This window comes from Falco cherrug, chromosome 12 (assembly GCF_023634085.1).
Source record: "Falco cherrug isolate bFalChe1 chromosome 12, bFalChe1.pri, whole genome shotgun sequence".
Lineage (NCBI taxonomy): Eukaryota > Metazoa > Chordata > Aves > Falconiformes > Falconidae > Falco > Falco cherrug.
Genome location: NC_073708.1, coordinates 14,562,457 through 14,587,003, shown reverse-complemented (window position 1 = coordinate 14,587,003; position 24,547 = coordinate 14,562,457). Strand labels below are relative to the sequence as shown.

The 24,547-nt window shown below is 38.8% G+C and overlaps 1 protein-coding gene across 2 annotated transcripts in view; it reads right to left on the bottom strand.

Annotated features, from left to right (window-relative positions):
* Positions 1-8,365: 8,365 nt before the first annotated feature.
* PLPPR5 (phospholipid phosphatase related 5) overlaps positions 8,366-24,547 on the bottom strand; it is a 232,785-nt gene continuing 216,603 nt past the window's right edge. For both annotated transcript variants that reach the window (XM_055724447.1, XM_055724448.1), the window contains 3 exons: positions 20,852-21,028; positions 19,057-19,176; positions 8,366-10,576 (listed from right to left, as the gene is read on the bottom strand). In XM_055724447.1, the coding sequence (XP_055580422.1) occupies positions 10,544-10,576; positions 19,057-19,176; positions 20,852-21,028 (330 nt within the window). In that variant the 3' untranslated portion in view covers positions 8,366-10,543. The remainder of the gene's footprint in view (positions 10,577-19,056; positions 19,177-20,851; positions 21,029-24,547) is intronic.

The following is a 24,547-nucleotide window of genomic DNA, read 5'->3' as shown; positions in this document are numbered from 1 at the left end:
CTTTTTAGTAATTTTTCATCTGATACACTTAGCTACTTCAGTAAGCAACTTTCCCTCTTCAGAATCTTAATAACAGCTCTTTAAATCTTTAGCTAAATTTCTTTCTCCTTTTTTTGTTTCCATGCCTTTCACAGTAATTTCAGTTTTAAGTCTTCAGCAGCATAAAAGATGCTCATATATCCTGGCCTGTTCTTTCATGTTCACAGGGTGGCTGGATCATCTCAGTACTACACCCACTGTTCCAGGTCTGCAGATGCTGTGCTCAGCAGTGGGATCCCAAACGTCTCATAGACAGATAAAAGTGTCTATAGAAGATTATGGATGACATTTAAAGGTCCCAATTTGGATGAAAGCTCCATTTAATGAGAAGCCTTGGAGACCCAGATACAGACAATTCATAGTGCAAAGAATCTGCAGTCTAACAGATATAAATCACATCACATTTGTAGACAGATATGTAGTAAGAAAGCAAATACAGTCAAAGAAAGTGCTACTTCTGTTGTGTTATCCTGGTTTCAGCTGGGATGGACTTAGTTATCTTCTTAGGACCTAGTGCAGTGCTGTGTTTTGGCTTTGATGTGAGACTTTACAGCTCCTCAGACCTTGCTAGCAAAAAGGCTGGAGGAGCACAAGGAATTGGGAGGGGACACAGCCAGGGCAGCTGACCTGAACTAGCCAAAGAGATGTTCTATACCATGGGACATCATGCCTGGTATATATATCTGGAGGTTGGCCAGGGTGGGTGGATGGTTGCTCAGGGACCAGCTGGGCATCGGTCGGTGGGTGGTGAGCAGATTCATTGTGCACCACATGTTCCTTTCTCCCTTTCCCTCTGGACGTTATTCTTTCTTTTCCCCTTTTCATTACAACTGTTATTGTCATCATTGTTATTATTGTTCTTTCATTTTTATTCTGTTTCAATTATTAAATTGTTCTTATCTCAACCCTTGAGTTTTACATTCCTTTTCAACTCTCCTCCTCATCCCTCTGGGTGAGGGGGCAGTGAGCAAGCAGCTGTGTGGTACTTAATTACCAGCTAGGGTTAAACCACAACATGTGTATTGATCTTTGTGACAATACAGCCAAAGTCAAAGGGACTAACAGTAGTGGGGGAGTCACTAAAGGAAGGGAGTAAGATGAGGGAAGACTGTTGCTTCCTTGGTAAAAACATGGTCAGCCCTATCTGAAGGACAGATGTGAAAACAGATGAAGTGGTACTTGCACTGGTATCAGCATGTTGCACGTTTGCGTGAAGAGGTAGACAACAGAAAATGAAAGGTGTCAGGGAGCCTGTGTGTTTCTGGCATTACTTAATCCACTTTGACCCTGCTGACACAGAAACAGAAGCATATAGGCAAACCAGCAATATACAGCCGTTACTGTGACAATAGCACTGAACACAAGAGCAGGGCTCCAAAAGGATCACAGTTGCCTGTGACAGAGCTTCCTCGGTCTCATGGATGACTGTGCCAGGACAGCCAGGAGGACACCGCTGCCTGGACCAGGAAGTCTCTCCCTGATTTTGGAATGTCTTACATTTCCCCTTGCGTGTACCTCTGCACTGAAATCAGCACTCGCATCAAATAACGCGTAACCTGGCAGAATGTCACAGTTCTACCACTGCCACAGGGAGACAGAAGCCTAGGTGTTGAAAAGTGCAAGGCAAAGCTATCTATTTCTCTATGATATATTCTAAGCCAATTACTAAACTGCAAACCAGTATCAAACAATGAGGAAGATGACACACTTAACACTGCAGAAGCGTCAAACTCAGAGGAATGGCACTGAAGGAAAACAGAAAAAAAAAAATAAGCTAGATTAACATATGCTGCAAAGTTCTCTATGCTATCTGGTAATAAAAGCAATAAAAGACCAATATGGAAGAGTAAGTTCAAAAAGTAATCAAGAATAAGAAGCTGGCATATGAAAGCAAAGACAGCATCTGTTACAGCAAATGAATGGAAATCACATCTATCTCATACTCAAGGAATAATAAATGATGAACTGAAAGCCTATTCTGATAACATACTGTCCTGGAGAAGGGCTGTGCCAGGACATCTTAAAGCTTCTGGGAGACACAGTTGATAAATCACATGATAATTCCAGTCTCCATCTGACAGGTGAAAGAGCCCTCCCCTGTTCCAGGGCTAACCACTGATCTACGCAAGCTTACAGCCTCCTGTCACAACTAAGTCTGTTAGGAAGAACGATACCAACATAACAATACAAACGTGCAAATACTCATCAGCAACTAGGACCGTGTTTCCCACAGTATGCTGTCCTGCTGAAGGCATCTGGTATCCTTTTACCCTAGTAGGAAGGAGCATGGCTGTGTATCTCAGCTCTAGCTACAGACCAGGAACAGCAGTGACACGGGAAGCTACATCTCTCATGCGACCTCCTCACAGTTAATGCAAAAGCTGTGTTTGAAGCATTGCAAATGGTCTGCGAGCGCAGGCTGGAGTGGGGGCAAAAGCAGAGGAGAGACGCGTATGAGAGGAGGTACTGTATTTGCATTGGATGGCCTACATTTGAGGTCTAATTCAAAGCCTGATCAGGAGTGGGGTATGAGTTTCAGAAAGGAGATCTCTCAAAGTAGGAGGACATAAAGCGACTGAAGAAGAGTGATGAAGATTGGGATTCTCCTGTCTCCCATATATCTTTGCTGGTGATTTTCTTTGAGTAGCTCCACGCAAGAAGCTTGCTTTGGAAAGGGCCATTTATCATACCAATGTTTTTTGAAAGAATTGTATCTTTTTATTGTGTACAAATCGGACCATATGTTAAAACAACCCCTCCCACTCTCTGCTATGTCTTCTACTTAAATCTGGAACAAGTCCCCTGACTCCCACCTGGAGTTACACAAACCAGAATAGGCAGGAGCAGTATCTATTTCTTTCTTGAGCAATTTTCTTTGTTGCTGTATCGTGGAAGGCATGATACACACAGCCCTGAACATCTTTGCTTTCTCTTTAGTTTGTGGGTCATCACAAATTCAGGCCACATTTGTGCCTGTAAACATGACTGTCACGCCACTATCTGTAGGATCTGCAGTGTAGTGAATTAATCTAGTATGATCTGTTTGCTTCACCAGCTGCATAAGAAATGCTCATCCACTGTCTATAAAGTCACTGTACATTATATCCTTTGTATTCAGATTCAAGCCTTTAGTTTAGATTATCTTGCTCATGTTTATTAGCAAATTTTCCTTACCCCTCCATTTTTTCTGAAAATAAATCTCGTTTTCTACTGTTGCTCTACTCCCAGTAAAATAAATGGTACCTCATCATATTTTTCTACTTTTCTATTCACATTTGCACCTGAAAAATCCATTTTATGTTGGCTAAGGCCCAAGTCCAACTACACTTGCTGGTTATTACACTATGTGACACAGCAATATGTACCATCTAATGAGAAAGACAAATACCAGAAGCAGAGTGAAAATTGAAGACAGAGCACAGAGCCATATAACAACAGAAGCAGGTATACTAAAGACCGGTGAGGATGTATAGAAAAGTTTTAGTACTGTTCTCTTTTGTGTTGACATGTGTGTGTCTCAGCAATCTTCCTTCCAATTGAAACAACCACCATAGCTGTGGTACATTTGAAAATCAAATCACACACTGGAGATCAAGCAGGTCACAAAAAGCCTTGTAGGTGACCAAAACTTTGTGGCATTTCCCACCACAGTGCTTAAGACTTGTAGAAGAGGGCTCTTCCATTGAGCCGGTAGAGATGACTCTTCCCCTCAACTATAAGAAGCTTTTCGTTTCAGGTTTATAGCAGTATACAGGTTGAAGTGAGTTTACAATCCCAATTTCCTAAAGAAATGACATTAATGACCATGACTAACCCCTACATGCAGATCACCAAATCTGTGAAGAAAAATTCCATTCTATTCATTAAAACATGCAGAATACAGCCTTTTACCTTCAATGTGCAGGGAAGGCAGGTCATGAGGCAGCAAATAAAAAGCAGCAGCATAGTTTCCAATGCCATGGGAGTACCAGCTTCTCTTAATCTGACAAAGAACTAAAGATCAAAGATGTCGTGATTATCTGTTCTTCTAAGAAAAATGGTAATTGACTGAAACGTATACATTTCAAGCAGGCAACATTCCCATAGGAGACCCAGGATGACAGAATTCTGTCACATAATCAGCTGACATCAAGTCCCTACTCACTTGGTTTCTTTCCTAAAAAGACAGCGTGGGAAAGCTCTCACCCTCCATTGACAATATATAGTTTGTTTAATCTTTCTGTTCCACCTCTTCTGCGCTGGAGTTCACTGCCATCCAGTGTGACTCCATAGAATAAATATAATACAAAAACAAGGCCATTCTCTGTTTCTCTCTGGGAAGACTTTATGCTCCAAGACTACATCTTTATAGTGTTTTCTCTAATTGCTCAGGAAAAAAAAAATGGGTATCAATCTCAAAAAAGATCTATCACCTTGCCTTGACAACAATACAAAGTATTGCCAAAAGGCAAGGGTCTTGTTTAATTCCTTGTATTTCCTACTAGGATTAGTTTCGAGTCCCCTGTCTCCAACAAGAGCCATAGGGACTTTTCTTTTTGTTTTCCTAAATAAGCATTTCATTCTCATCACATCAGACTTATTTTTAGCATATTTGAATAGAATATCTTTGTCAGTTGCTACTGTATAAATAGAGGTTGCTAAGGAAGGAACAGTAGCTGCTTCCTTAAACAACAGTAGTAAAAAATGATGAAACAGCAGATGATTTCTTAGCAGAAACAGCAGACTAAGAGCAGCAGTTCTCTTCTACTGCAGCGTTTAAAATATGTGGAAATGCCATCCACAAATGTATTGATATTTTAAGTTGGAAAGATATAGAAAATTTGCTAATTTGAGGTAGATTTGCTAACAAGTGCAAGACGGCATTTTCCCTGCTTCTGAAATTCACCCCCTTCTCATTTTGTAGCTTTTTAGTTTTTCTTTTATAGTTGTAGACATGTAGTCTCTTTTTGAGGGTTAACTGCCTACTTCAGAGCAATCCTAGGAATTCACAACTCAAGAATCTCACATTCAGAACCACATTAAAGATTGCCAGCAAGGCTGCAAGTTCCCTATAGCTGCAGGAAGTAGGTATTTAGGTATAACACAGTTATTTAGGGAGAGGTTTGTCAGAAAAAGGATTTGGTTTCTTATTTTTATTTATTTACCTATTTAGGTAAATAAATATTTTTTACCTGTTTTTACCTATTTACCTATTTAGATTTGAACATTGTCAGATGAAACACTGATGCAAAAAATTTGGTTTTGGGGACTAGAACTCTTTACTGGGGCTTCTACTAAAGCCCCCATCTTAGAGGACGGATTCAGCAATGTCAGCTGGAGAATACCATTGTGCCCATTCTTAATCACTTTCAGAGCACAAGAGCTGTCCTCTGCACCCCATCAGCTAACGAAGCCACTAGCAGGTGCATAATTTAGAGATGATTATTTTGCTGATGTGATCACTTCAGGAAGCCGCCCACTGTTCTTGCTGTAGTCACCAGGGGAAGACATTACAACAGCATAGCTCCTCCAGGAGAGAAAAAAAAAAAAAAAGACTTTGGACTTTTCCAAACAGAGGACAAATCTGAATTAGCTAGAGATTTGCTTAGTGCATTAGTTAGAATCACATAAAACTTCCAGGTGTATACTTTTATTCACAATTAAATTGCCCCAATTCAATTAGATTAACTTCCAAATGTTTTACACAGCTAGTGATAATCTTAAATGTCTTCTGCTCTTGGTCTGTTATCTAAAATGGTCTGCCAAGGAACACACAGCCACTCTCCCCTTATGCCTCGCGAACGTCACAACTCACAGCAGAATGTAGTATCAAGAGCTGACAACTAGAAGGGAAGAAATTGAGTTCAAGGACATGATAGGCAGAGAACTAAATGCCACCATCACCTTCAGAAAAAAAGTAGTTGAATCCTGGGCACTAGCCAGTTATATTGCTCCCAGCTAGAGTGATCATCAAACATGCCTGGATCATGATATCCTTTTAGGCAAGTGGGAGCTAAGCATCTTTGAAGCCAGCCTTAATGACAGCTATCTTGTCACCAAGTCTTCTGGGATAGTGGTCATCAGACACTGGGAACAAGTTTCATACAGGATTCTCTACAGACAGAAAATAAGGTCCAGTATTGAGCAGAGAACCAAGTACCTAATCCTCTTTGTTGGAAGTGGACTAGGGCTTCATGATGAGACACATATAGGCAGTTTAGTATCAAAACAAAACCTATTAGTTGTACCCCAGCATGGTAACGCAGCAAGCACTGAGGAAACAACCAGGCTTATCACACAGCCACACTAAAGTTCCAGATTCCCACCCTGACAGGAGTATTTCTGGGGTGTTCACAGTTTCCTGTTGCAGCACAAACTAGTAGGCTACAACAAAGCTTTTACCTTTGGGTCAGATTCTACTGTCGCTGCCGTTTCTCCTTCCTCCAAGGGTCAGACCACACTCCTCCTTCCCCATCCAACCACCTCACCCACAATCCTCATGGCTATTTAACTACTTAGCAGGAACGCGCTACAGCTGCACATCATCCATGTCAATCAACCCACAGCCTTCGGGGTGAGGTCACAGCTGCATGTTATCAACGCTAATCAACCCACTGCCTTCATTTCCCTATAGTTTCCTCTTCCCAGAACATGAGGTCAAGCCTGGAAACCCTAGGCTTTTTCAGCCATCCTCACACAAGAGAGGATGACAAAATGGCAACACCATGTTTTAGTGGAAAGCCCTGGTAGCAAATAGCAGGAATAAAGCTTGCACAACTCTAGGCATGCAACTGAGGTTTGAGTGGGCAGACACTGTGGAGCTTTCCTTTACAGAAGTCTGTGAAAACCAAAAGACCTAAGTAGTGGAGGAGAAGGTCAAAAGCTGAAGCCATATTTAGTTCCCATTCATTTGGCTTTCTAGTAGTCCAGGTGAGAACTGGGCAGCTACTGGCTCCAGCTGCAGTCGTGTTTGTGATATACTTCAGGGTGAGGGCATGGTATCCTGCTTGATCTGTCCAGTTTCTCAGAGGTACTTGAGGGGAGATGAAAAGTGCTGGTGTACAGCAGGAAGGACTGGTGTGTTGGGGTTGAGTCAGCTGTCAGAGGCAGAGCCTGGTGAAAACGTTCTTGGTGTGCTTGGTGGGAGGAGCTGCAGAGCTAAGAGGTCTGCAGGTCTGCTCACCCTTCCGCCTGCAAATGCTCCTGAGTGTCCCTGAGGCCAAGGCAATGCAGATGGCCAGGGATATATTTGATCAAAACAGACTCAGGTTATCTGTTCCTAAAATATAGCACGGATTGCTTTCTGCACGGAAAGCCTCAGAAATACCAAAATTAGACTTCAGAAGAATATAAAAAGCTCCCTGCTAGCATAATGTGCAAATGGACTGCCACACTCACCGTGATCTTGGACTGCAACAAAATTAGAAGGCAACAGCAAACAGCAAAGAAAATTGCAGCTGAAAAATACCAACATTATCCTCTTTTAAAACGTATTGTTAAAACGAACATTTTTAAAAGCTGAAGAGATGTGAGCCCAGATGCTATCGCCGTATGTCTTATGCAGTTCATGATTACAAACCAACAGCAGAATACATATAAGGAAATCTAAAATGGTATGGATACGAGCCCAGCTGGTGTCCCCATATGCCTTATGAATTCCATTTTTAGGAACATAGCACATATAGCATTAGAGATGCTTCTTTTAAGAGCATCTCACTTATAGAGTCGAGCTGTTTCACTGAAGTACACGCAGGAAAGGTCCACAAGGATCATAAAACCAGCTGCATTCCACACCAATGAAACGGTTCAGTCTCAGTATTTTTGTTAGGGACCACCCTGCACCACAATATTCCCCGAATGAGGGATGATTCTTTTTGTCATAGGCTCCTCACTGGGATTTTTTTAAAAGCAACCACCAAAAAGCCATTTTAGTCAGAAAACGCCAACTTACTTTTGTTTTGGAAATCTGTTCCTACTGAAAGTTTTTTCAGGTCCAGAATGGAAGGGGCAAAGGCCCAAGCTCCAGGGCAGCGGAGAAGTACAGGTGTAATCCTTGTCACTTCTGAAAATCAATGAAAGTAGCATCCAGAGCGTGGCTTGTTCACATCCTGCGGACAGTCCTTCACCAACAGGCTGCTGGACTCTCTTCTGCAATACAGCTCTTCCTCCCCTGTTTTTCAATTTCACCAAAACCACCTCTAAGGAAAGGCAGTTAACTGTGGGAATTCCTGGTTAATTGCGAAAATATAACACCAAATGCAGTCGACATAAGATCATAATTTCATTATATATACACTAACAACCAAAATATATCTGAGGCAGATATATAAAAAAAATCTACTACATATGAATGAAAAATTATTTTATTTAAAAATACATTATACAGCAGAGCGTCTCTCTTGTTTTCTCACTGCTGGTTCACAGAGATAATATGATAAATTTTACCCAAATATTTGACTGGGAAAGATCCTGAGAGAGAAAGAGACCAGTTACAAGCTGATGATATACAGTACACTGAAAAAGAGTAATCTCTTTTAACATAAAAGAATCTCTTGGTAATCTTATAAATCAGATATAAAAAATGCAGGTTTTCTACCATGCAAAAATGAGTGAAGATTTCATTTAAATCTGCACATAGAGAAATCATTAGTACCTTGGACCTTAAATAGCTAGACTAAGGGAAGGGTAAGTGTGCCTAATGTGCCTAAACAAACTTTGGACCTACTACAATTTTGTAAACACATTTGATAGTCTAATAAAGGTGGATTTTCAATCACCTAAGTAACACTGCTGTAGCTAAGGGCTCTATTCTAGGACTTCTCTCCCCACTGGCATATTTCCTCATTCTCTAATTCTCATCTTAGCACAATAACTTCATGAGATAAGCTCTATTGCACTCAAAGATGACTTGGCCTTGCCCTGTTTGCCAAGCACTATTTAGGTAGTTGTATTTTAGTGAAAGCAGAGATTAAATTAAAAAGTAGAAGGCAAGTGTTTCCTGGATGACTATGTGGGGATTTATTAAAATTTGTCATAGAAAATATATACCTAATTCTACAGTCTTATGTTTCAAACATCCTCTAACAATGAGCAATGCACAGGAAATACAGTGAAAATATGGAAAATGTAAGGCCTAGAACGTCCAACAGCCTGCACTGAACATTACGACTCTCACTGTGCCTATAGCGCTAGCATCGTATCAGCTGTTCCTAGAGGAAAACTTTCTGGTAGATGTTAAGAGAACCCTTTAGCATCTACAGTATTTAGATCCATTTGATGCTCAGTTTTTCTAGGACAACATCACTATGAATAGTCAGCAAGACTGTCTTTTGAAGGGGAGACTCAATTCGATTACTCACAGCGATAACAGAGATATGGTAATATTGCCTGATGCTGAAGAAAAAAAAAAATCAATTCATCAACACTGCACAGACTGACAGGGGTTATTTTTGCAAGAATATGGCCCTAAGACACAAACAGAGATAGAAAGATCTGTAGAGAGAAAGTCTGCCTGTCCTGGTCACTTCAGCTGAAGAAAATTAATGAAGCCATTTTGGTTTTTCCTTGAGTGCTCCAAGATGAAAATGGAGAGTAGGAACTCATATGCACTTTTCTCACTAAGCCAGTGACCCTCTTATCTTAGCACCCATTCTCCCAGCATAGTATCAGGGCGTACAATAAACATGAGCAGATGCAGGCTGCCTTGAAGAATTTGTTAAAACAATTTATGAATAGCACAGCTTCCCATGAGATATGCTGAGCTAAGAATGGAGCCCTTAACCTTTCATGGGATAACATTAGTAATAAAGAATATATCAGTGACCAAACTTTCTATATTATTTTCATTTCTTTTAACCTAGATACATATATATCATCCAAGACATTCAAAAACTACAAAACAACAATTCAACTACAATTATGTCAGGAAAATATCCAAATAAATAAACTTTTAATTATGATACAATACTTATTACAGTAAAAATTGGCATTTTTTTTCTCTTCAAAAGCAGAAGCACCAGTCTTACATATAACATACTGTTTGAATGATATCTTACATGGAATACAGCGTAATACAATGTGCAAACAGCATTTTCATACAGAACATAATATTTGTCTAGTTTTTATACACTGAAATCGCCCTAAATGGAAACAAGTTCATGCTGAATTAAAAATGTAGATTTTAAAAATCAAAGTCAAATCAAAATATGAAGTACTGTTGGAATAGGTACATGAACCATTAAAAACAATGAGAAGCCAAAATAGAGGGTACTGTCAGATAAATATAATTAGTGCTCAGTTTGTCCCATTCCATCAAAAAGTAAACAGTTAACATTTTTTCTAGAAAGTAAAGTGACGTTCTAATATTTAAGAATTCTTCAAAATGTTGGTATCATTATAATGATGTAAAAATCAAGTCAGAAATAGGACTTCTAAAAATTTCTTATTTTTGATACACTGCAATTATCATGTGTGGGCTGTGAAAAGAGATGAAGTCCAATGGAGTGAATATACATCAGCGTCAACATCATGTGACTTCTGCAAAGGCCGTGATGTGGTTCTACGAGTTAAAGGAAAAACAAAGAGATAAAAACCCAGAAACCACACAGACAGACATCAGTCTCCATTGTGAAAACTTCTGCCTCTTGTGCTTTAGGGACAGCCTCATGCTTGGAGATTACTGCAGGATGATGTAATTTAAATTGGACTTCACTGTAGTCCTCTTACTTGCTCCCATAGCAATTCTTTGTTAACCACTCAAAGACTGGATATGTAAGCATGCTGAACAAAGTAATTAGGTGAGGTGGTTCTACAATATTTCAGTTTTAGATGGGGTTTTTAAAATTAAGCAACAATGTGAATAATTGAGTTAGATGTACTAACTCAATTAGGTTAATGTACTAACTAAAATAAGGTTTTATTTCTACCTTATTCATATTTTAAAGCAAAATTCCTAGAAGTTAAAATTAGTCTCTGACAGATTATAATCTTTTTCAGTGTTCATACAATTTTAATGTTGCATTTTTTTTTAAAGATTAATTGCTCCCCATGAGCTCAATGGCACAGAATCAAGTAGTGAAATGCTACAACAGAATTGCATTCAGCAGTTGAGAACTTGTATTCAAAATTTCTTTTTCAGAATCACTGCAGTGTCCTCTTCATTTGCAATGTTATTCTCCTCTTTCCTTCAATGGGACAATTCTTATGAACACAAGGATGTGTATCAGAATGTGAATATACTACATGTGATTCTACACAGTAAGACTGCAGCATCCCAAAGAGCTTTCCTACTTCTTCATGCTCTAACCTAAGCAAGTGCCTCTGCAAATGTTTTGTTGGTAGAGACAATTGCATAATGATGTGCAGGATCCAAAGGAACTGTATGTTCCCTTTAGGCACCAGTACCCTTGACTGCCACCATTTTTTATAAAACATGCAACATGTAAAATTAATAAAGGCAATTTTGATGTTAAGCCATGTGCTTCTTCCCCAGCACAAAAATGCACAGAGGGAAATAATACCACACAAAGCACTGCACATTTCTCTCATCACCTCACCTCCTGGAGCAGACCAAAATCAGAAGCGAGGAGGTACAAGCTGAAGAGCAGCGGCGATGTACGTAACTTATGGAGAGTGCAGCAGACCTCCCTTTTTTTGATTAAAGAGTTGTTCTAAGTCCTTTAGAAAATCCCTTATCACACACCACAGAAAGTGGTAGAGAGAAACAGTGGTCACCAGACAAGTTTATATTTCTCAGTTCTTCTTTAAATCAGATATTTGTCTGTCAGTCTATGCATGGGGAAGCAGGCAGGCATCTTTGATTTTCACATTACAGAAAAGTAGCCCGAGTGGCTGCTATCCTGTGCTTCCTCATTTCCCCCTCTCGAAACAAGGCTGGCAGCTTTGCTCCCTCCCAGTGCACCATAACTGTTCTGTGTCCAGGAGGAGCAGCTCTCTTCCTCCTCCCCTATAATACGAATTTTAGCTCTAGCAATGTTTGTGCAGTATTTTATGACAGCTTTCATAAGAGAACACCACCAAATAATAAGCATCTATATACATTCTTCTCCAAAATAGAAAGAATATATTTTAAATAACAATGATTAAACCACAGCCAGCAGATTTTTTTTAAAAGCATTAGAAAAAAAGTGTGCGACTGCCTGTGAAACGGTTTTCAGTAAACAATACTAGCAAATGTCATTGTTTCCAGATTTTGATTCTGCAGAAGAAATGCAAAATTAGATTTCCTAATTAGAAAGCAAAACATACACATTTCGAAGCATTTTAGTTGGCTGGCCATCTTCCACTTTCAGTACAGGAAAGACATACACTGGGCAACCTCAGTGACTCCAGAGTTGCTGTGAGGGTATTCTGACATTTTCTTCACAGTATTTACTTTATCTTTCCTTACTTAGACCTGAAAATTATCCTGTCAACTTAAACTAGCAGTCTAAAATTATTAATTTTGTTGATAAGTAAGATTGTTTAAAAATAAATGAGGATTTGGAGAAAAAAATATCCTCATTATTTATTCCGATCAATTCTTTCAAGTCCTGCTGTATGCTATCGCTTCCTCTAAGCAACATATATTTGTCTGTGACGCAGAAAACCAAATGCTCTTTCATGTGGCATTAATTCAGTACTGGGTAACTATTACTCTAGGAAAGGAGAATGTGGTTCACACTCCTGCCAGCTATACGTCCAAAATGAGCAGTTCACCATCCTAGGAAGGACTTGCAGAGCACAGGATATAACACAGAAGAAATCATCCTTCCTCCATAAAACCTCAGAGAGAACTGCAAAGCTGCCTATTGCAGAGCTATTGATTTGGACCCTAGCAAAGACTTGTCAATTCATTTCCAACAGGCCCAGCAGGATGATGTGTAACTAGGTCAAAATTAATCACTTGCTGATGGCAAGAATTACTGATACAGATTCATGCAACAGTCCGAGTATTCATGCTTTTTCATGTTATTGTCCCAGGCAAAGCTACAAATAAGCCTTGCTGAGACTCTTTACAGAGAAAAAATAATCAGCAAACAGCATTCCTCTTGAATAACTGCATTTCAACTCTTTTACTATGCTCTTTTACATCTGCTTAAATTTACTGTGACAAAGCTCTGCATGAGACGCTAAGCACCAACCGCAGATTCACACAGATGCAGGAGACAACAAATAACCATGCACAAGACCTCAGCTTCTGCAACTCCATGGGAAATTTTTTCCCTACAGTACTCAAAAGAATTGGAATATGCTGAGGGTCTGCTCAATGGCAGCAGTTTCACAGACAGGCATGCTGGCTTCTGTACTATTAATTCTAAACTGACAGTATCAGTTTGGTGTCAGCACCACATTTACAAAGGATGCTTCATAACCATGCTCTCACACCAGTAACAGAAAATGGAAGCTAAAGGCTAAGCCTTGAGTGCAGGTTTCTGGGGGCAAATGATCCATACCTGTACATCCTCCATTGAGATTTTAATTAATTTCTGTTTATAAGTGATTTTATAATGTTAAAGCATTGAAAAAAAATCCATGACAACTTTGTGGTTTGCAGTTTTCCTTATGTATATGAAGTATTTTTTATCTGCAATTTTTACTCTGCTCTCATGATTTCAGTTAGAAATATTTTAAGAAGTCATCATCCTAAAAAAGATATTTCCATTTTTGAAAACAGAAATTTGAAAAGTTGTTTGTAGTCCTTCACACAGTAGTTTGTTAAAAGAAATAAAAAAATACTACTGAAGTAGTTCAGGCAAATAATAATGTTCTCATATAATTCTCTGGGTCAGCAAAGTATATTTTATGCTTTCACTGGATGAATCACATTTTTAGATAAAAGAGTGAGATCATGCAAAATTCCCCATTTAAAATGTTGCAGACCTGCACAGAACGCTGCTGCCACACTGCATCTGCCTTTGCTTCAATTCCACACTCACTCATGTGCGCTCTTGCGCACATACGTTTATTGCCTTATATGAAGACGTTCAAAACGGTCCATTCCTGATATCCAGGAGAAGAACCTAACGATGCGTGCTTTGAGGGAGTTTCGTTGCAAAGGATCTTCTTGATTATTACCAATACTTTGATTCTTTAACACCTAAAAACATGTATATTTGAGGCAGTCACACTGAATATAATGTTCCATTTCCTATGTTTAAGTATCATTTTATTTGAACATTGTGTGTGATCACAGTTTGCATTCAAACACAAGTAATTCTGCACAGTCCCCCAGAAGCAGATTTAAGCAGAAGAGCAGGACATGAGTGCAAATTCAAATGCTTCAAATTGAAACAAAATTGGTTACTATCTTTTATGAGCTGTCTCTCCTGGGTACCCATTTCTATGCATGAAACAATGTTGTATTGTGCCTCCTTTAACATACTGTATTATCAAGAGAGAACTGTTATGACAACAGAAAAGCAAAAACCTGCCTATAAGCTCATTAAGCATGTGGAGTCTAGTAAAGCCATCCGGGAGATACACATACATGTACTAAAACACTGGATGGATACCTACAAATGCCTTTGGACATTAAGCACAACAGTATGTGGATACTTCTCAACTAAAATATTTTCAAGCAACAGACACAGACTCAAACCCTCTCCCCCATTTTTTGTGCTTTGCTTTCAACAAAACTGTGAGCTCAGTGATCTGGAGAGCCCCAGGGACAGACCTGACTCCCTAGGCCATGCTGCGTGTACACGAATGCATATACCAAGGAAAGACTTCTTAGTACCAAAATGCATAAGGCCAAGGGAAAAGCAGTAACACTGAGAATTAAAAATCAAAATACTATTTTCTGTCACTGTGAATAAGTTGTTCTACATCTCATGAATAATCAAGATAGAGTAAATGGAAAAAAACATTATACCCTAAAACCAGAAGGGGAATGCTTCCCCACTTTTAATATACTACCAGAATTCATTTGAATATCTATACCTACTATCATTAAATTTTTTTATCATCTCCATTAACAACAGAACAAGAATTACAGTATCAAACTCAACAGGATTTTTGGGACAATTAACCCTGATAGTAACTAGCAATTGGTACAACAGGCAACAAGAAAGTCACGTAATGTGAGAGGAATTCCAAATACTTGTCACCATTAAAACTTATAAATGGCTGAGAAAGAGACACTAAACTATCTGTTTCTAGCTCACAATCATGCTGGAGAGTCAGTCTTATGGGTGGAGTATGAGAAACTTCATTGCAACAAGGAGCGGTGACTCTGTTTGGGAACATGGTTTTGGCATTGCTGATGGAAGAAGCACTATGAAAGAATACAAGCAGAGACTTTTGTGGTCACAGCACTGCGAAGAACCCACTGTGCAAATAAGTAATGTTGAACAGCTACAGAAAGCACTGATGATCAGACACAGTAATCATCTCATCCCACAGAAGGTGAACCATTGTGCCCCTCCTAACCCACCCCTTCCTTCTAAAACCTCTTACCTCAGTATTCTGTCTACTGCCTCAGTTAGTTCTCAAATGCTTCGTGTTCCCTTTGTATTTGATTTTTTCAAAGACGGACTACTTATTAAAAAAAAAAAAAGGCTAGGAGAGCCAGCAGCTACTACAAGACACGTACGAGCCCTCTGTAAGCCCTGACCAATTTCAAGTGACTTCGGCACGAAATAATGTCAGACTCCCTTGAAACAGGAAAAAATACTTTGTGACTGCACTGGATTGAGCTGAACTTTAAACTCCTCCAGGTACCACCCAGAATAGCTGTTCAGTAACTCTCGCAAAAGAAAAGGAGTCTCCAACCTTGACTGTGGAATACAGCACCCTCTCTGTAGGAGAGTGCTGGCTAACTGAAACACAAATTGTCTTGTAAGAGACAAAGAAGGTCAGAGACAGGAGAGAAAAAGCAGCAGATTGGTGAGTGATGAGATTTCTTGGCTTCCATTCTTTTCATTAATTCTGAGGATGAATGTACTTAAGGTGAAAGCAGTAAGTCTGCATTGCTGAGCCAGCTCTGGCAAGGATTCTTCAAGGAGACACTCTGCAACTATGACTTATTTGAGTACATGAGAAGTGGGTACCCATGCAGAACAGCTTAATCATCTGCACGCACCACAATTAAACAGAAGTGTCATGCAAACAGTGATCTACCCTTGTCATTAACCGGCAGCAGCTCAATTCAGAATATTACAAGTACACTTATTCCTATTTAAGTGCACTTCAAGCGTAGCTCTTGACCTCCACCAGAACTCAGACAGCAGCAGCATGGAGAGCATGCCAAAAGCAGTCATTCTCCAGCAGGAAAAATCATTAGAATAGCCAGTAGCTGATCTGGAAACATGAAAATAAGGTGCTTCCAGGTCTCCGTGATGCACCATGTTCTTATTCATTTACAGTGAATTTAGAACAAAATAGCAATGAGTGTGGTCCCATCTGGAAGGTATTTCTAATGAAGTCATTCTTTAAGACAGCATCTTTGAATTGCTAGCTCCCAGATACCCATATAGTTACTATTTTTAAATACCAATAACAGAGTTGCATTGCTTCATGCTAGCACTGCCTTAGCCCATGATAACTTCAGTCGGTCAGGATTTGTGCTACTCTTAGTAGCCAATTTCTGACAGTTGTATTTAATACTGGCACAGAAGCTTGCAGACTGAGAATAAGGAAAAACTGATTTTATATAAGCCAAATGTAAATGTATGTGCATTCAGAATATGGCACTGGAACAGCCCTAACTGAAATGTAGTGAAAAGTAACTTGCACATAGCTAAAGTAGGCACAGGCAAGTATTAAGCACCCCTCTCTCTCTAGAGAACAAAGGACATAAGAAATGGAAAGGAGTTAAAAAGCAAAGGTTAAGTTAATAATTCTTGTAGTGATGGTAGTTAACTGGGATGGCTCAATTTAGGCCTTAGCTTCACAGAAGTGTTCTTCTTAGTGCTTTTTATTTAAAAGGTTTGGCTTCTATCTAAAACTTTAGACTGAATATTAAAAATAATAATAAAAAAATCCAAAAAACCTCACCACCTAAAGCACTAGTATGTAATTAAATTTTTCATCAAATATTAAAATTTAAACTTTCTGAGAGTGGAAACAGAAGAAAGCATTTCCCAACAAATAGCAAAGTCTCCACATTATCATCCTCCCATCTCATCCTCTCTGTCTGGAAAGGAGAAAGGCTTTGCAGCATAGACAAAGATGAACCCATCCACTGAGATCTCACCAAGTGTAACACCCTATGGGCAGAATCCAATTTAAATATCTAGACAGAAGTTCCATAACAGTAAATAGCTATCCTCTACTGCCAGGAATATGGGTTTAGAAAGAAGTTCATCCATATAATAGTGTCCCGGGCAGTTCACAAACAGTAGAGGTCATTCTCAAGCAAAGCAAACATTATCCTGCCACCACCCTTCCACACTCTTCCATAGCTTTCCCCACATCTCAAATGTGCCTAGGCCAAGTCTCAGGAAAAGAGCAAAAGGGGGCCAATTCAGGTAGAAAGACTAAGTTCACATGAGGTCTTTATTTCCAGAAAAAAAAAAAAAAATTCAACAGCCAGAGAAAGTACATTTATTACCTATGATGGCTTTTGAGCCACAGAAATAGCTTCTATTGCAGGAGAGCCTAGCGCATAAATAAGACATACTCTTATTAACGTGGTATGTCTAGGCCAACTGACATCTTGTTCTGTTTTGACATTTTACAGAAAGTTTACTGAATGGATTGTTTTGAAGATACACATTCATCATTAAATGCTTGTTCAAGCAAATGAAATTGCCCTCCTTGTGACAAGGTATCAGCAGAAGTAGCTTAGACACATTTGGTTCAAAAAGGCACGTTAGATCATTCTGAAAAGAAATCTTTCTTTTAGGGATAGGAATGACAAACCTAGGGCTAGCAGCGATTCTTACTAAAGGACAACTTCCACCAGTTCCAAGTGACTCAGACTGGGAAGTGGTTAAAAACACTTCTTATGTTTAATATGGAAGAAATATCAGGAGTAATTTGGATTTAAAACTATGTCATAGAAACATACTTTTGGCGCCCTACTCAGTGCAGAATTGTTTACCATCTTCAAACACAGACAATAACACAAGAGACTTTAACAAGTAATGACAGATAAAGTCATTAGAAAAAGTAGAATTGCTTTCAAACTTTGTATCAGTAGTTCAAACTTCCCCCTGGTAAAAACGTCTAAAATGTTTCATTATTTGGTTATGCTATCTATTTCAGTGCTTGTTTGCTCATAAAATTATTTAGACATAATCTTACCTGACACACAGTACAACATGACCTTCAAAAAACCATGATTTTGTATTACAGGAAACTCAAATAAGCTTTCAACACACCACAGTACTTGCTCATGCAAAAAGTCTTGGCATATGCAGGAGACTATCACTGGCATGTAATCCAAAATCCCATTTGCTGTGGCAAGTGATCATGGCTCCGGTCCAGTTACTGTATGACCCATGTTACTCCCCATTATTATCACGTTCATTAAGTTGTTTGCCCTGCTAGCGCAGATGTCAGATCCCCAGAGTTTCCAAGTGGGTGCCCTGTCCTGAGGCTAGCATGTGGCTGATGATAAAAGCCCCACAGCTGATCTGGAAGGGAATGCATCCCATGCTCTACACTAACCTGAGGACATACCCCCAAGAAACAGGACAAGTGCCACTAGTACCTAAATTGCATAACCTCTTGGGCTCAGGGGTTAGAATTCTATTCTAAGCACCTCAAACTCTGTGGACTCTCAGCCACAGTGTTAACCAAACTCACTTGAGGAACACAAGGGAAGGTGGCCTCAGATCTGCTCAGCCTGACTCCAGGACCTCAGTGGTGGCTACAGCAGTAAACTGGACTGGTATTTAGTGATTGCTCTTGGAGGTGACACGAAGAGTCTCCCAAGGAGTGTCTCTCAATTAATTTTTCTTTTCTTTCTCCTTCACTGCCATGTCTCCTTACTTTAAATCTGATTACCCTGGCACACTTGTCAAGATAGTTTGGGATCATCTTTCCAGGAAAACTACATTTTATTTAATTGGGTTTTAAAAAGTCAAACTTTACCTTTTCTAAAGGGCTTTCTACTCGGGGTATGCTGATCATGGGCATCTGGGCCAGATTTTCCATATGAGAACGTTCATGTTCTGGCTGACGTCCTCTGAAGTTATTTACCACACAAACAACCTAGAAGGTATTAGAAGATAAACAGAACAGCTAAGGAACAACTCATTTTTTTGAGCTTTGATCCTGACATCTATAATTAGGCAGAACTGACACCAGCTTTAGTCACAGCTTACACTAGAGACACAGAAATGTGAAGTTCATGTTTTACAGAAAATCCTTAATTAATATTTCAAGACAAAATATTTTCAACCAATTCATCGTTACATGCATCATCCGAGAACTAAAAAACCCTCTTAAAAAGCAAATCCATTACTGAAGCTGAATAATAGAATACCAATTACTAGCAAGGTAATGAACAGATGTCCAGAGCACATGCAGCAGAACACGGCAAACACCCTATGTTCCTATTGAAGGGCCAGTACCATCTAAGTTTTGACCAGCAAAGACGTTCTCAAATGGAGAGTGAGAAAGGGAGAATGAGGCAGCAAGGACCATCCCCAAATTTGAACTAAACTCTAAACCAGCTCAGGGCGGCACTGACTCACACAGGGATTTAGGGATGTGATATATACCAGTTTGTTAGTGTTTCTACTAACTCAGACGTTCAACTGGGCAGCAATGTTTGCCCATTGTATTTTCTTCAAAATACAACTCAATTTGATGTCATGTTACTCCAAGGAGTTTATGCAATATACATCACAAAATATAAGAAAAAATGCTGGGACGCATTTCTATTCTGTTCTCTTTTATGACTTTAGGGGCACAGACAGAATGGAAAAACTTCTTAAAAATGAACAACCAAATTTAACTCCTGGACTACTTGTGTGGAAGGGAACATTTGGAAGTGCAAGCAGGTATATTTTAATAGAGACCTAAAGGTGCCCTCACATTTCTCTGAAGAGTGAAAACACCCAATTCAGCCATCGCTGTGAGATTTCTCAGCCAAGCCAAACCTTCAGATCCAAGATCTTGAGATCAAGATCTTGAGATCAAGACCTTGAGATCCAAGAATTAAGCTCAAAAGTGTTTTCATGGTGAAAAAAAAATCAAAGATCTATTTAGTACTATTGCAAGTTTGCCTGTCTGGCAGCTTGTAGGTAGTAAACAGCAGTAACTATTCTATGCCATAGTCTCACACTGAAGTTATCAGTGAAAGTGATTAACAGATTAGCGGCAGCTTTCTGACACAGACACTAGTCATTGTGATCTATGACTAATGATCTGGTTTTGGAACACAGTTCCAGAAAAGGAACAAGGATTTTTTGATACAGAATAACAAAATTTCAGTGTCAACCTAAGTCAGCAGCAAAGAAATTCAACAGGGTTACCTTAAAGCTGGAAAAGAAATGTTACTTGTTCTCTGATCAGCGTAGATATTACTATACTGAGTTTAGTACTTTATACATGAAATCATAACTAGACATTTTTCTGACAGGTATACACTTAAAGTGGGACTTGGTGTAAAAATCATTGGTTGAAATGCTACAATCTGTTTATAAGGAAGTCTTAAAATAGATAATTTTGTCAGTCCTTTCTTGACTTCACATTTCTGAGTGTGTATAAATCTAATTTAAGGAAACTGATATTTAATTGAAAACAAAAAATTAAACACACCTCTTTTGCCATTTAGTTGTCTGAAAAGTCAGGCTACTATTTTTTTTTTTTTTTTTTTTTTAAGAGATACAAATTTAAACACTTTTTTTTTCAGGCACAAATGACACCAATATACACTTACCAAAAATACTGCTATAGATATTCCGATTATAAATCCTGCTATTACATCTGACCAGTGATTTCGATACTCTGCTACTCTGTTGATTCCAGTAAGGAAAGCCAAGCACATTAAGCCCAAACACAGAACAGGTTTTGCAAGCCTTGTTCCTCTGGCTTTTACTGTGTTGGTGATATACATCTGAAAATCAGAAAGGAAGAAAGTATAAGACTGATTGATATCTCCCACTAATTGGTGAATAAACCCTCTACATTTTGTTTGAATAGACTGTTTATTTGGCACTTCCCCTCCCCTCCCTCCCGGGATACAGAAAAGGAATTAGACGATACAGCAAAATTACATTTTATGTGAACCTGAAAAGCCCCCATAATTAACAGGCAAATTACACAATCCCATTCTATTACTCCAAATCTATGTATTTATCTATAAGAGAGGTAAGCAGACTGATTTTTCACTGTGCAGCATTGACAATAGAAAAAGATCTTTACCCTAAAAGGGGCTACCTCAAGGTCTTGTTTTTATTACAAATGCCTTTCTTCATCATATACAACTTCTCCATGTGATTAACTAGAGATTTGTCAAAAAGCAGTGAAATTTGAACTAAATGCCAGCATATTTTTTATAAATCTATTGTATAAATAACGTGGAATAGTTTCAACCAGTGCTGAACCAATACAACTCTGTTCTTCACAGATGGTGACTGAGGATGTTTAGTACCAATCCCTCCCAGCACACAAACCAATCTAAATGCAGAAACTTTGATTTCTCAGTTTGATGCATAAATCTGCTCTGCTTGCAGTCTAACTCTCCCTGAGCAATACTGCTGAATTAAAAACATTGCCTCATGACAGAGCAGCTCTTCTTCCCTAAGGGTGCATTAGGGACTATTAGGTTTAAGCCAGCACTTTCCAAGCTCTGATGGGCCAGTGGTAGAAATTAATACCAAATCTTTGAATTTTCTTTCTCTTGAATCTTGACATAGAGCTGCTTGGAAGTTCCCCCCCTGAAAAATTATACTTAACTAACAAGATTTTTGAGGGGGAAAAAAAAATATTTACTTTCTGCAGATGTTTCTGCAATAAACCACTGAAATCCCTAAAAACTTCACACTTAGATAGACTTGAAGTTTTTAGATTGAAGAATGTAAATATTTTCTGTGGAGTTTCACTACAGACTCTGTTGCCATCACTTAGAACTGCAAAGGGAAACAGATGAATCTGCATTGAAGAACCAGTTCATTTTTGGCTAAGGAATGGGCAGACCTCTTTTTCTGTATGTGTACTCTCTGAAATTTCTGTTGAATTTACTGGGTAATCAGTTACGAAGTGCTGCAATAATCTAGTCAAGAAGTCAAAAAAGCATGGTTACAGTTACAATAAATCAAGTGTAGGAAGTAGTGGCCAGAGCTTACCTGAAAAAAGCAACATCTGACAGTAATTTTATTTAAAACACTAGAAAAAGATCCATTAGAGGATGAATCAAAGCTTAAGCTTAAAATCACAGCAGAGTACTGCAACACATACATCTTCAGTGTACCTTATGTGATAAACAGCAAACTAGTAGCAAGTTTTCAACTAACACAGACAGAGCAAAAGGTTTGAAAGAGTTTTATTGTGTATCTCCAACTCACCTTTCTCCTCTCTTCTTCCTAGACCATTTCAGAAATAGTTTCTCCCTTTGCTGACTATCCTTTTACCTTAGCTCCTTATATTTTCGCAGGTTCTCTTCAGAAAGTTACTCTTACCATGTGGAATGCTGATATGACAACCCCAACTTTGATTTCCAGCTTTTTAGCCCCACTGGTTTTCTTCAAGCTACAGACAGAGCAGTACTACTCAGCAACACTATTTTAGTGGGTCTCTGTACTCCTGGATACTACTACCATTACCCACATTCACACTACCTGCTAGAACATCTGGTGCTAGGGAAAACATTCCAATCTTTGGAATATGCTGGAAGATCACCAAATTTCAAATGCAGCTTGGGTGAAGTTAACACAGGGAAGTTGACAGGAAGCTATCCTCCATTTAATACTGTATTGTGGCATACTAAATCAAAATTATACTGAGAAGAAAAAAATCAACTCAAAAAAGAGTGTACCTTGTTTAAGGCAGGCTTCAGTGGCAGATTTCAGTTATCTATAACACCTGGTCATTGCCCATGAAGATGATCTCAATTTTTATGAAGTCAAAATATATTGTAATACTTGATTCTGCAGTACTTCAGTCAAACTTCAACATTTTAATTACAAAGCTAAACTGAAAAGTGCTCTGCAGAAAATTCTCAGAATCTTCTTACAATTAAGCATGTCCTTCATATCCCTACTCACACAAAGCACTAAGTGAGCAGAAACAACTGCAGACTCGTGCTGTGCCTCACATGAGTAAACACCTCCATTTGCTGAATCTCTTCCTGTACGTGCAGTCAAGATTGTCATGCCCAGTCCACTAATCAAAATAACCTGAGGGTTCTGCGAGCATAGGTACCATTTCTATCTTTTCTTTAAAGAACAGATACCACTGATGTTAATAGGATTATATAAAATTTTAAAAGAATCAATAGAAACAGGGTCATTTTTTTCTGAAAGAGTGCAGCAAAAAGCCTGTATATTTGCAAAACTCGACATAGCAAATTAGGCTTTTTCAAGGCAGGAAGGATGCCCATTTTTAAACTTGGCCTCTTGCAGCTCTAGTACAATATATTAACACAGTCAACTCAGTCAAAGATCCGATTTCCACTAAGAATAAAATATAATTAAGCAGTTGTTTTCTTCTTGATTCTGGAAGGAAAGCTATAAACCCTCGCAGTCAGTAATTGACAAAGAATAAATTTCCTGAAAAGATGACAAGATTTTTCTTCTCTTACTTTTCATAAATATTAAATGCAGTATCAACAAAGGAGAATGGCTCAGTCATTTAAAACATTAGTGGGAACGAATGACAAGATAAGTCTTTACATGGCTAAAGACGTTTACTGAACAAGTCCATCTCAGTTCCTTTTAGGAACTGAAATTGGGAGAGGAAGAATCTAATTAAAGAAATATTTAAAATTAGTCAACAGCAAGACCAACAGCAGAGATTTTGTATGTAAGGTCAGGGACTGATACAGTAGTTAGAATTAATTTTGCTGGCTGCACATTCTCCTGTGACACCAGATCAGCAGTACATCTCCTCTTGAAGAATATCTGCTATTGCTGTTCCTTTTTCCCTGAAATAAGATTTTAGTATGAAAAGATATGAACGTGATACCAGCAAGCAGACACTGGCAGAGCATCATATAAGGAGGTGGATGTTATCTGATAATTCTATATACCAATATTTACTAGATTTTCAGGAAAACACACACATTTAACCTTCAGTCTTCAAGATGCTGGAAGTGATGTCTTCAGAGAACCTCATAAATCGAAAGAAAAAATTTAATTGAAGTTGTTTTGAAAATAAGTATTTGAAAGTCAGAAGCATCATGATCACCAAAGACAAAGCTACCTGTGAGATTTCTGACATGGCTGTCTCATGTCATAATTTAAGGAATAATCATAGCGTTGTCACTTAGCTTGTACTGGGAAAGCTTTCAAAAGTATCATGTTGCAAGTCTGACTCATGTGAAGTACGTCCTAAATCCAGCGCAAACAAAATCATTCCAAAATACCAACCGAAGAATAGAAATTGTATGTCAAGTGATGGACAAAGTGGCCTGGCC